This window comes from Pygocentrus nattereri, chromosome 18, assembly GCF_015220715.1.
Source record: "Pygocentrus nattereri isolate fPygNat1 chromosome 18, fPygNat1.pri, whole genome shotgun sequence".
NCBI classification, from domain to species: Eukaryota; Metazoa; Chordata; class Actinopteri; order Characiformes; family Serrasalmidae; genus Pygocentrus; species Pygocentrus nattereri.
Window position 1 is genome coordinate 32839918 of NC_051228.1, and position 13936 is coordinate 32853853.

General features: G+C 40.2%; 1 protein-coding gene across 6 annotated transcripts in view; it reads left to right on the forward strand.

Moving 5' to 3' along the window:
* The window catches only part of ntm (neurotrimin), a 420957-nt gene that overhangs the window by 349248 nt on the left and 57773 nt on the right, over nt 1–13936 (forward strand). For all 6 annotated transcript variants that reach the window (XM_017691327.2, XM_037547311.1, XM_037547312.1 and 3 more), the window contains exon 3: nt 13397–13629. In XM_017691327.2, coding sequence (XP_017546816.2) covers nt 13397–13629 — 233 coding nt within the window. The remainder of the gene's footprint in view (nt 1–13396; nt 13630–13936) is intronic.

The following is a 13936-nucleotide window of genomic DNA, read 5'->3' on the forward strand; positions in this document are numbered from 1 at the left end:
AGGGAGGGACATCTATGTTTACTGGATTAATATTTTACCTTGGGTATCTCTGCTTTAATTCAAGTATATAATTTGTGTACTTCGTCCACCACAGTCTCTCAGTAGTGAATGTCAGAACATACATAGTGATATCGATTTTACCCATCTCTATCGGTGCAACCCTTCTGACTAGAGGGTGCCTCTTTTGATTATTTTTTTTTTTTAGTTAAAATATAGTAAGACATCGTTTTTGTTCTGTTCACTTGGTTTTAGAAGTTCAGTTAGCTCAAGGTAATTTGACAACCTGGTAACTGATGATTAGTTGATGTATAGTTTGCTATATGGTTGCTTTTAGCATATCCAGAAAAGGCCTACTGTGTGAGCTACCAATAAAACAACTCTTTTGAAACTTAAGCATAGCTACATTGAACCAGTGATGCAAGTGAATGTGAAATGTCTCCTAGCTACAGATGTACACTCTCATACCTGTGTGCCAATACTGGCACTACCTTCACATATATCTCTGCAGATATGTTTACTTCTTGTACACTTTCCACTCTTCTATTACTATGTGTGTGTGTGTGTGTGATGGTATAAATCATTTATAGAGGCAGTGCAAGGGTGAGGACTCTGGTGGTTTGGCCTTGTGTTGAAGAGGCTGCCTAGGAGATAATGTAGTTCATTCGGACGAGCTCAGCCTTGGCTGCCATCCTGCCCAGCACCATTAACCAAGTCCCACACATGCACGCACACCATTGCGCACACATGCACACTGTCTTAGTCTGAGTAATTTTGAAAATCATACCACAAAGGTTTTCATCTGTTTCATCAGAATGTGAATGGGCATAGAGAGCAAAGTGAGCTGTGTGTGTGTGTGTGTGTGTGTGTGTTGTTGAGTGCATGTGTGTGTTTTTAGATATAGCTGGAAAAGACAACGGTGACTCCTGACAATGTCAATTGGTTTTATCCAGAGGAGATAGCTGTAGAGAAGACTCCAATTCCCTTAACAAGTGTTCTATGCCCTCTCTCAGAGCCAAGGGAAAGAGAACAAACATACGACTTCACTCGTCCTTTGAGACCTAGACTAGCCGCCAGGCTCTGTGAGCTAAAACTAGGATAACAAGTGTAAATAGGCTTCCGCCATGATAGCCTGGAAGTACATTTATATAAGTATATATATTTTTAAAGCTTAACGTATTTTACTCAATAGGTAACAATGAGCTTAAAATGGTCTTGTAACAAAATCTCTATATGTGCTAAACATGGGCTAATTCAATGTAAGATTGTTCACTGCTTCCATTTTACTAAACTCAGACTCCCGAATATATATAACAATATTGATCCAACCTGTTGCCAAGCATTTGCAAACCATTTGCATTCTTTTTGGTCCTGTCCCTCACAACACTCATTTTTCAATCTTTATCTGATATACTGGGTCGAACTCTTGAACCAAATGTCTTCATCGCATTGTTTAGTGTGTTCCGCGAACCACCCACTTTGAGACAGTGAACATGTCAAATTGTGCTCAAAGTGTCAATATTTTGTGTGACCACCATTATTATCTAGCACTGCCTGAACCCTCTTGGGCATGGAATTCACCAGAGCTGCACACTTTGCTACTGGAATCCTCTTCCACTCCTCCATGATGACATCACGGAGCTGGTGGATGTTAGACACCTTGCACTCCTACTCCTTCAGCGTGAGGATGCCCCACCGGCGCTCAATTGGGTTTAGGTCTGGAGACGTACTTGGCCAGTCCATCACCTTTACCTTCGGCAAGGCAGTTATTATCTTGGAGGTGTGTTTGGGGTTGTTATTGTGTTGGAAAACTGCCATTTGGCGCAGTTTCCGAAGGGAGAGGATCATGCTCTGCTTCAGAATGTCAGTACATGTTGGAATTCATGTTTCCCTCAATGAATGGCAGCTCCCCAGTGCCTGCAGCACTCATGCAGCCCCAGACCATGATGCTACCACCACCATGCTTGACCATAGGCAAGAGACAGTTGTCTTGTTACTTCTCACCAGGGTGCTGCCACACATGCTGGACACCATCTGAGCCAAAAAAGTTTATCTTGGTTTCGTCAGACCACAGGACATGGTTCCAGTAATCCACGTTGTTTGACTGCTTGTCTTGAGCAAACTGCAGGCTTTCTTGTGCATCAGCTTCAGAAGAGGCTTCCTTCTGGGACGACGGCCATGCAGACCGAGTCGATGCATTGTGCAGCGTATGGTCTGAACACTGACAGGCTAACCTTCCTCTTCTTCAACCTCTGCAGCAATGCTGGCAGTACTTATGCTTCTGTATTTTTTAAGCCAACCTCTGGATATGACGCTGAACACGTGGACTCAATTTCTCTGGAAAACCGCTGTATGATCTTGGCAGTCGTGTTATAGCTCAGTTTCAGAGTGTTAGCAATTTCTTATAGCCTAGGTCATCTGTGGAGAGCAACAATTCTATTTCTCACATCCTTAGAGAGTTCTTTGCCATGAAGTGCCATGTTGAAGATCCAGTGGCCAGTATGAGCGAATTGTACCCAAAACACCATATTCTCTAACAAGTCACATGACATCAGGGAGGAACAACAACACAACTGAGCACAATTTGGACGTGTTCACTGTGAGGTGTACTCACTTGCGTTCCCAGTGGGTGGGGGGTGGGGGGTATGTAAAGTAATGTTAAGTGTCCATTACGCTTATAGTCTACTTATTGAATTTGGCTACATAGGTAATGATAACATGCTAGCTGGAATATCAATGGCACAAACAGCTGTTGCTATTAGCTGACTAATTAATGAAGCAATTAACCAGTATTAATTATCCAGTAAACCATCTTGTGTTTTATTTTGTTGTCCACTGTTCCAATTAAATCAATAATGTCAAATGATGATGGTTAATATAACATATTTGTTTGGCTGTTTCATGAAACCAAGAAAAATTTTGGCAAAAGCCCTACAAAAATTAAGATAACTAAGGCCATAACCTACACACACCCACACACACAGAGGATAACATAATGCAGTGGAGTCATTCTCCCACTCTGAGAGATACAGTATATAGATTCCAGTCTCATAAGATACAGTAAGTCTATTTACTGGAAACACTGCAGGCAACTTGTGATGTAATAGTCAGCACATGCTTACCTCCATCCATTACTTTCTATTTTCTATATGGCCGTCTTACCTCACATAAACATTTGTGACCCAAATTTTCAATTGAAAAAGGTTTTTCAAGGTTGTTCGTTATAGCACTGGAGCAGCCCTAAGATGACTAATATCTGGTCGTGAAATTTTAATGGCCATACTCCGTCATTTTCACTGTCTGAACTGTTCACCGGCCTTCTTACAAAAAGCATTTGTCCAGGGGGCAGCGCAGTGTTCTTGCTTTTCCAAAGCTCAGCACAGGCTCATAGATCTCCATAGTAACTCCTAGTCCCAGAAGCTGTGTGTAGCCCTGTAGTCTGAGGTGTTAGAGTGAAGAACTCAACATGGAGGCCAACTCCAAGCAGACCTTTCACTCAGTCAGCTATTCAGTATGACCAGCCATTGTTCTTATTCACCACTAAAGGGACAGCACTGAGGATAATGATAATGGATAGCATGCCCCGTTATACTTCTTTCTCCTTTTTGTATAATTTTCTATCATTTTTGTGTTAATGTGTGTGTAACAGCAGGGTGGCATGGGTAAAATCTCCTAATGAAGTAATGGACCTGGCACCCTCTGTGCCATAGAAATGTTTTCAATTAATGGAAAATAACTAGATCACCCACACTGCGCTGTTAAAGGGCCGAAAAGGTGTTTAAACAGTATTATTAAAATGGCCCCGAGTGGATAAGCCAGTAAAAAGCTCTGCTGCCAGTGCCGAGGTGAGGCCTACTGCTGGGATTCAGTGTCAGCTTTACAATCAAAAGCAGAAAAGTGCTTCTGTCGAACACAAACGTATACAGTTAAGTGAACTTTAATGCAAAATATTGTTGTAGCTTTATGCATGTTTCAAATATTCTGTAAGCTAATTAAAGGTTGTAACTAGCACTTCTGTACCATTATGCAGGTCCTTGTGCAGTTTTATGTCCATAGCTGGTGCCTTACTTATCTGAGCAGAATATGAGTTAAGTGGAAATGATGCAGCATATTGCTTGCTTCTCTAACCAATGGCTTTTTTTTGCTGATTTCTGGTACGCAATATTCAGTAAACTGTGAAACAGTTCATGTTGTACCAAAAAAATGTTTTTTCCTTCCAGTGCGTTTATTTATTTACCTGTTTGTTTGTTTGTTTGTTTATAAGGTTGCTGGATGCAACTACACAGTTGCATGTTCTATCGATGTGCCATTTTCCATAGTAAGTTAATGAGGTTTACCACAATTTTCAGCACTCAGCACATAAGAAATTATAATTTGACACTTTTAAATATGGCCACATCATACAGGGGGCAACCAATGATATGATGCTTTGGGAGGGCGGGGAAGGGGTTGTTGTTCCATTCTACAATGTTTTTTTTATAGTAATTATAAATTCCATATTATGTAATCACCAGCATGTTCAGATTGTTATATGTGTAGTTTTTTTCTCTTTTTAATACAGTATCGTATAATATTGTAAACAGTCATGAAAGTTTAGCTTATTATCGGGATATGAAATCTTTTTTTGACACATACCTAGTTGTCTCTGACAGAGGCATGTTATTTGGAGGTTATGCTGCGTTATATATTACATCTATTTATTCCTCAGTGGTTCTTTGATGCCAAATCAATCCCCCCTCCCTCTATGGCAGATTAATAATGAATGACTTCTCTTGTTCATGTCACAGCCAAGGCAGGGTTTGGGTATGTGCAAAGAGACTGTTTGTTTGTTTATTTATTTATGTATTTATTTATTTATATGATCTATTTATTAATTTATTTATTTTAAAATACTTCACCAAATGCCTTTAACACTTCTATTTTCCATGGGAATTACTGGGTATTTTAGGTGCACTGTCTGTGATATTTTCACCCTTTGAACATGAAGCCTTTGTGGTAGCAAGACATTCATGAAGGCTTTTGCAAGTGCCTGTTGAATAAGCCCTGGGAAAAAAAATAGCGCTCTTGTTCCCAAACCCTTTTAAAAGGAGCCACCAGTCCACAGATATAGCAGAAAATATTATGTTTATTTTATTGTATACACTTCTAAAAATAGTATTAGTTTTCAAAGGGTGTGCATTCCGTTAAAGAGGACCTCTTCTTTATCTTTCATACACATGCAGAATTCATCTTAATCCCCCTAAAAATAAATTGTTAAAGTGTCTTTGAACGAGCCACTGATGACACTGCATTAAAAATGAACTCCCTTAGCCTATGCCGAGATGAGAGCACTAGCACATCCCGTAACCATGATGAGAAACACTGTAATATATTTTTCATAATGCAAGCACATTACAGTGTCATGGCAGAAAAAGGGAGAGGGTTTAAACTGTTTATTCGGGCTGCTTAGTTTCCCCCATCCTGCCTATAGATGCTTCTCATTGTGCTGAAAGGGGAGACACTTTATTTGGACTAAATTGGTTTGCTGTCTGGTCTGCTCTGATAAGCCAGCATAAGGAAGAATTATTTAATAATTTATGTATTTATTACATTATGCTGATTCGGTGTTGCTGGCCAAATGTACAGCACTGACACGCCTTCCACAGTCAGTGATGTAACTGTAAAGGTTTGCATCAGCTTCTACCTGCTGTGACAAAGTGGCCAGATTGCAGTTTTCAAAGCAGAAAAGCATCACATGTGCAGCTTACATATGTACTCCGGTGTGTTTTATGTGTCCATTTATGTGCAGTGACTGTAATACTGTGACAGAGAGAAGTGCAGACTGACCCATACATATTCAAAAGAAGTTCCTAAATGAATAAATCAAAGCCGTGTCCATCCTGCTGCAGAGTAGTCTCAGCTTTAAAAGCTCTGTCCTCAGAGGCACCCTAACTGATAAATGCGGTATGCTAAGATGGCCACACCAATGGGAAAGTTGTCATTTATGCTCTGTTTGTATCTACACTGCTGTGTCTATGCACTTTCACATTCTTTTGTTTATCTAGCTGAATGTTAACTATTCAACAATGCAACCCCAATTTCAAAAAAGTAGGGTCAGTATGTGAGCTAATAAAAAACAGAAAGCAGTGATTAACAAATTCCATTTCCATTCCACGTTATGAACATCGTTTTTGTAAATATTGTGGCAGTCACACTTTTGTCACTATTCTTTTATACAAGTGTGTATAAAAGCACAATCTGTGCAGCCCTATGTACCTTAATAAGACATGCATTTTCAATGGGAGACAGGCCAGTCTAGCACTTGTACTCTCTGATTACGTAGCCATGCTGCTGTAACACGTGCAGAATGTGGCTTGGCATTGTCATGTTAAAATAAGCACGGTTGCCCCTGACAAAGATGGTGTCTAAAAGGCAGCGTATGTTGCTCCAAATTGTGTTCAATGTTAATGGTGCCTTCTCAGATGTGTGGGTTTCCCAGTAACACCCCTCAGACCTTGGTTTCTGAACCTTATACTAGTAACAATCTGGATAGTATTCTCTACTTCAGTCCAGTAAACACAACTCCAATTGTTTCCATAAATAATCTTAAAGGTCGATTCATCAGACCACAGTACAGTTTCCACTGTTGGTCAGTCTTTTCCAGCCCAGAGAACTTAAGCCCAGAGACCTTGGCTGAAGTTCTGAATGATGTTGACAAATAACTTGTGCTGTGCATAGTACAGTCTTAATATGCAGTTGTTAATGTAGTGACGAATAGTACTTATTGCCAGCAAGTTATCAAAGTATTCCTGAGCCCATGTTGTGGTATCCATCACAGCAACATGCAGATTTTTAATACAGTGCTGTCTGTGGGATCAAAGGGCACAGACATTCATTTGTGGATTTTGATTTCTGCTGTTTCCCTTAGTCTTTTGGTATTATTTACTGAAGGTAAAATACCTAAAATTCATTGCAATAGCTCCCTGAGGAATGTTATTTTTAAACCATTGAAAGTTTTGCTGATGCATGTCTGGCAGAGCCTTGAACCATACTTGCTCATAAAGGACTCCTTTCCTGGATGCTCCTTTTATGTAGCTGTTTATATATAGCTTTTATGTAGGAACAAAACCTTGTATCTCCATTTTTGTCATTTTTCAGTTTTTTAGCATAATTTGAAAATGCCTGTTGCCCTTTACTTTGTAATTTTCATTCAGCACAATATCACATCAAAGACCTTTTTAGAACATGGATGTAGTCACTGAAAAAGTTGTCACAACACCCCTAAAAAAATTGTGTTTGAAGCAGTTAGTAGCAAGTAAACACAATAAGACCTGTTTTTGTTGTAACATCATCTTGACAATCACCGGCCTTTACATGGCACACAAAAATAATAGTCTGTGATGCAAAATGGTCACTTTCTGTCTAAGTAGATTGTTCTTGGTCTCATTGGCTGTGTTTACATGAAAAGATTTTTGCCAATCTGATTGAATATATTGCAATTACCGATTCAGACTGAGGTATTTCTATGCTCCCTCTATTCAACAGTCTGATGGAAAATCTTCGTTTACATGCTCATTACAAGTAATCTGATGCAAAATGACACTTATGCGTGGAGAACCACTGAAACGTTACGATGACAGTGAACATCACGTGAGTCCAGTCAGAGTGAGATGAGCAGCAGTGAGCAGTGTTTTTAATTATTTTAATATGATGTCAGACTCAGAAAAATGTACCTCACATGTATTTATAAAGGAAGTTGAGGGAGGAAAACGTTGTGTTCTGAGATACATAAGCTGGACGTCCGTCCCACCGCCGTCTTTTAAAGATCAGAGTCCCCCTCTGCTCCCACCATGCTGAACGTACCCATTCCGATTTCAGGCATTTACATGGATATTAATGTTCTATTTAATGGATTATTTACAGGACTACCCACCTCATTCAGTTGAATAGAAATTGTATTCCGAATGGCCGCAATCGGACTAGACTATTAGGTGTGTACATGAACGTATTCTATTCCGATTGAGCTATTTGTTGGATTATTGATGGATTATTTGGTTGCATGTGAACATGGCTATTGAGGGAAAATATCTCTGGATATAGGGTAGATCACTGACTTGTAAGACTAATTGCAGAGTTACACATATCACAAATTAAGCAAGAGTTCATGTCTTTAATCAGATGTGTAACTGAAAGTTAATGTCACCTTAAATTTGTCTCAGGTGAAAAGTACATACACTATATTGCCAAAAGTATTTGTTCGTATGCCTTCACACGCATATGAACTTGAGTGGCATCCCATTCTTAATCCATAGGGTTTAATATGATGTCGGCCCACCCTTTGCAGCTATAAGAGCTTCAACTCTTCTAGGAAGGCTTTCCACAAGGTCTAGGAGTGTGTTTATGGGAATTTTTGACCGTTCTTCCAGAAGTGCATTTGTGAGGTCAAACACTGATGTTGGATGAGAAGGCCTGGCTCACAGTCTCCACTCTAATTCATCCCAAAGGTGTTCTGTCGGGTTAAGGTCAGGACTCTGTGCAGGCCAGTCAACTTCTTCCACACAAAATTTGCTCGTCCATTTCATTATGGACCTGATTTGTGCACTGGTGCACAGTCATGTTGGAACAAGAAGGTGCCGTCCCCAAACTGTTCCCACAAAGTTAGGAGCATGAAATTGTCCAAAATCTCTTGGTGCTGAAGCATTGAGAGTTTCTTTTACTGAAACTAAGGGGCTGAGCCCAACTCCTGACAAACAACCCCACACCATAATCCCCCCTCCACCAAACTTTACACTTGGCACAATGCAGTCAGACAAGTACCGTTCTCCTGGCAACTGCCAAACCAAGACTTATTTGTTGGATTGCCAGATGGAGAAGCGTGATTCATCACTCCAGAGAACACGTCTCCACTGCTCTAGAGTTCAGTGGTGGCGCTTTACGCCATTGCATTCAACACTTTGCATTGTGCTTGGTGATGTAAGTCTTGCATGCAGCTGCTCAGCCATGGAAACCCATTCCAGGAAGCTGTCTACGTTGTTCTTTAGCTGATCTGAAGGCCACATGAAGTTTGGAGGTCTGTAGTGATTGACTGCAGAAAGTTGCCGACCCCTTGCACAGCCTCAGCATCCGTTGACTTTTTGTACCTTTTCATAACCTAATGTTTTAAAACAGAACAATAAAATAAACTCCTGGAGACGAGATGGGGTGTGGTGCAATTATGTTTCCTGACTAAAGGTACTGAGTTGTAGCTTTTGAGGGTACCACCCCAGTGACAAGTAGGGGACTGCCCTAGTGAAAGTTTCATACTTTTTCTACTGAGTGTTGAGGTGCATACATATGGCAGTGCAAATACCCAGTCACAGTATAAATGACAAAATTCCAGTAGGTGTAGTCATCTTAGCGTACAGCATTTATAACACAGTCACTGAGCCTGTGTGGATGGTGCTTTAGAGGCTGAGACTAATCTGCAGCAGTAGGGACACTACATTGATGTATTAATTTGGGGGACTTCTGCTTTTTAGAAACTCATCCAAGTCTGCTTTAAATGTGTATGGGGTAGTCTGTACATGTATTTGTGATGATTTTTAAGACGAAGATTAGTATTCAAATAGGACACCCATGATGCACTACATGCAGTTCTGTTCTGGGCTACGGGGTTGAAATGGCAAAAATATTACATTACACTGTCAGAAAAAGGCATTAAACTCTCACTGGGGTGGTGCACTCAATGGTACATATTCAATGACTTTAGTAAGGGAACATAATTATACCAAATTCCCTTGCAATTAATGTTTTGCATTGCAATGGCTGTTCATGCTTTGTCTTGGCTCCAGGCTTTTGATTATTCTGTTTTTAAATGTTATGTCAGGATATGAAAGGTACTTTTTCACTGGGAAGAAAAAGATTCAAGGTACACAATTATGTTAAGACTTTTATTGTACTTTTATGTACCTTGATGAACAAAATATACCTTTTTTAGGAAAAAAAAGATAAAAGTCCAACAATTAATAAGAGTAAATGAATAAAGTAAGCTAATGTTATAATGGGCTGGTATCCAACTATGTGTTGCTATGCAGTTTGTGCAGTTAATGCACACTGATTGTTATTTGGAGAATTGGACTGTCTGTTTGATGATGTTCTAGAACTGCTGATTACTGATACCTACTATCGCAATGCAAGTTATCATGATAATGAAAACATATCATATTTCCCACCTCTAGTCTGTGCTACAGAGCTTTTGGAAAAGTTCACCATACACATTCACAAGTGCATTATTGCCCTTTTGTAAAGGCTTTTTGTAGGCAAGAGGCATAAATCTCTCCATGTACACATAGTGCCCAGTATACCTACATTAGCAGTGCTTTAAAAGAGAGAAAGCACAAACAGCGGCACAGTGGCAGATCTATTATTTACATATTATCAGTGTCCACATGAAAAATGAGCTCCAGAGTTGCCCTTTGATTCTCACAAGTGTATTTCATCCGGAGCTATGTTCAATTACTGAGGCAACAATTGTTCTGTGTTTTGCGTTTTTCATTATTTTAGTCAACTTGCAGTGCCCTTGAGTGCACTTTATTATCCCCCACCGTCCCCCCAACGCAACCTTGCACATATCGCACAGGGCGATGCTTCTTCTTTAGTTATTATGGGTGGCGAATCCTGACCGCCTCTCGTCGTTACATCCACTGTGGGACACATTTGTTATATTGGTGGGGGAGACATGATGAATGCTTGATTCGCCAATGCATTTCTAAACAGGAGTGAAAATAGTGTGATGCCCGAACATCAGAATGAGAGAGGGAGAGAAGAAAGAGAGAGAGTTTAATATTTCCGAGGACGACGGCCTGCAGTGTATTATGGAACAGTCCAATGGGAAAACACCTGATCTTTCAACTGATCTCAACTCCTCTCTTTTTTGTCCATTTTGCGAGTGGTGGGGGCCCTCACTGCAATCTCCACTCCCATGATAACAAACGCCCTTGACTATAGCTCCACACTGTTGGCTGCCAAGCAGAGACACACTTCCCTCATCTATCCCCCCGTGTACCGAAGGTTGCCCTGCAGAAACTAAAGTAGTTCAGCGCAGTACTTATCATCCAACCACCATGAAACACAATGATGTATGGTTTATCACCACCATAATAGACCCTAATGAGAATAAAGCGCATGTTGTAGCGATTTGGACTGCATTGCCAAAAATACTAGGCTTATGATCCTTTCTGAGATTAAAACACACACATGCGTGCACACACACACTCACATGCACCCAGACAAACATTACTTGAAAGTGGTCCCTGCCTTTTATTGAATGGCTAATCAGGCAAGTAATCAATTAAATGCATGATTGCTTTTGATTTTAATAGCTCTATCATTTGGAAGGAGGATCTGCTTTGGGCTATGCTGTTAACTGTTAGGAATAGCTGTAATTAGACACAGCCTATTCTCATTTAGCATGATTCTGTAAGTAATTAGCATCTCATTCGCACAAATATCACCTAACCGCAGTATTCATAATATGCAGCGGGTGCATTGTGTGTAAGAAAATACTGCTGCAGGAATATGTAGACACTGCCTAATGCTTCCAACAAACTCTGCTCTAAACACTTTTCTGAGGGTCAGTGCATTTAATAAGCAGGTCTATAGCAGAGCTCCAGGTTCGATCTGTGCTTAGCTGGCTGTCGCTACATTGTTAAATAGTTAGGATAAATAGCTAGGATCCCTCTAGTTGTATTAGCTTATGTATTTAGTATTGATTCTTGTTTCTCCTCTGTAAAAACAGCAGCCCTATGGTACAATGTACAGAGACTTTGAACAAACTTTTATTAAGTGCCTAATGTAATCTTTATTGATGTCAATGCTTTTGGCATAAAGATAGTATCTGACATATCCGAGAGAGACCTAGGGATTGTGCTACGGTGTAAACTTGGATGTGTTAGATTAATAAGCTAACTGGTTTGGTTTCAGGTAGTAGTGAGCAGGACCTGAAGCAGCTTTGTTCAGTTTGCAGTTTACTTTAGAATCTGCCTGCTTTGTGTGTTTAGCAAATAGTCCATTGTCACTTCCCAGGGAACTCCTGCTAGGGTCTGTGTTTGGGCTGGTGACGGCTGATCTTTGCACAGACTCTTAATTATTCAGTCCAGTCCTAGACACTTTACACCTGCCTCACGCTGTCCTGAGCTTCTCATACTAACACCCTTACAAATAGATGTTCAGTAGGCTTCTAATATTAGTCATTGGCTTTCTTTGGTTTATATGAATACTGTTTAATGGCTTTGTTTCTTTATTCATTATTCACTATTACTGTATATTATTACTATATATTATTATTACTATTACTGCATCTTGCCATCAAACCATTCTCAGAATTTCTCCCTCTGACGTCTTTAAATCTGATAACAAAAGAGTGCCTGCACGTCCAGTTTTATTATTCTCGTAGCTCTTACTGCTTTTTGTTGCATTTTTTTTTTTCCATCCAGTGTCTACCAGAGGAGGATGGGTTCCCCATTTGGGTTCCTCGCAAGATTCCATCCTTTAATTCTTCGGGAGCTTTTCTTTTCCACTGCCTTGCTTGGATTGCTCATTAGGGGCTTGGTCTGGGATATGTATAAAGCTGGTTTATGATAATGGCCACTGTAAAAAGTGCTATACAAATAAATTAGAGTTTCATTTGAATGCAGGTTGATAATACACCACTTTGCTTCGTCGCTTCATTCTTTGGATAAGATCACATTCCAGCGGTATTGGGGTCACCCAGACGTCCTTTCAGTATAATAACGGTACAGAAGCTGAATTCAGTGATGAACAATCAATCTTGCTGCTGTTAATTCTCTGGTTCTTCTCCTCTCTAGACTGTTTTCCCTCATGTGTTCAGCAGTCTAAAAAGCACAGGCCCTAAATGGATGTACAGTAATTAAGCATTTACATACATATAGTAATATAATGTAAACAAAATGTTTAGTGAAACAACTGTAATAACTCTAGATATCTAGGGGTTATAAGAAGCTTTAGCTTTTAACTGGTGGTGCTTTCATACCTACTGAGTTTGATGTGGACCACTTGACTTTTTGCTTTAGTCCAGCCCATTTTAAGAAATATGAGCACCTCTCCAATGCTCAGATCTGCGTTATTAAACTAATTCAACAACAGTGGCTTTTATCAAGAATATACATGAGGAATAGATGTGCATTTTATACTGTGATAGGCTAAATATGTGTAACATATTTCTGATCAATCAAAGAACACAAATAAGTTCCATGAGGATTTGAAGCACTTCAGCCATTGCCGTGTGAAACCGAACCAAATGAAAAGCTACAAAGTGTGGTCCAATGTTAAAAACAAGATGAAGTATAATAATGGTGTTCTTACCCTCACTCTCTCTCTTTCTCTCTCTCTCTCTCTCTCTCTCTCTCTCTCTCGCCTGCAGCTGTTCTCAGGGTGACGTTGTGACGCACACGGCTTGGCTGAACAGGTCCAGTATACTGTACGCTGGCGAGGATAAGTGGTCTGTGGACCCCCGAGTGAGCCTGGTTACTCTAAACCGGGACGAGTTCACCATTAAGATTGAGAACGTGGACATGAGCGACGAGGGGCTGTACGTGTGTGCCGTTCAGACCAGCAGCAAGCCCAGAACCACGTCTGTCCACATCATCGTGCAAGGTCAGCCGGGGTTTGGCTACTGTGTCTTTGTCAACATGTGCACTGAACTCTTCTGTGCTTTTGAGTTGCTCTTCAGTTTTGCACGTGTGTGTGTTTGTGATATGTAGTGTTTACTGTAACCTTTTGAAAAATGGTGCTTTAGCAGCTTTGTGCAATATCTGGTACAAACACCTTGAACTCCAGGTATGATATTGCATCTTTTAATGAAGTGGGTAATTATGCAATTAATGATGATGGCATAAAACCTTGGAGATTCCATTTTTTCACTGATCAGTGGCTCCTGTGTTAATTTGATTGATGGCAGTGT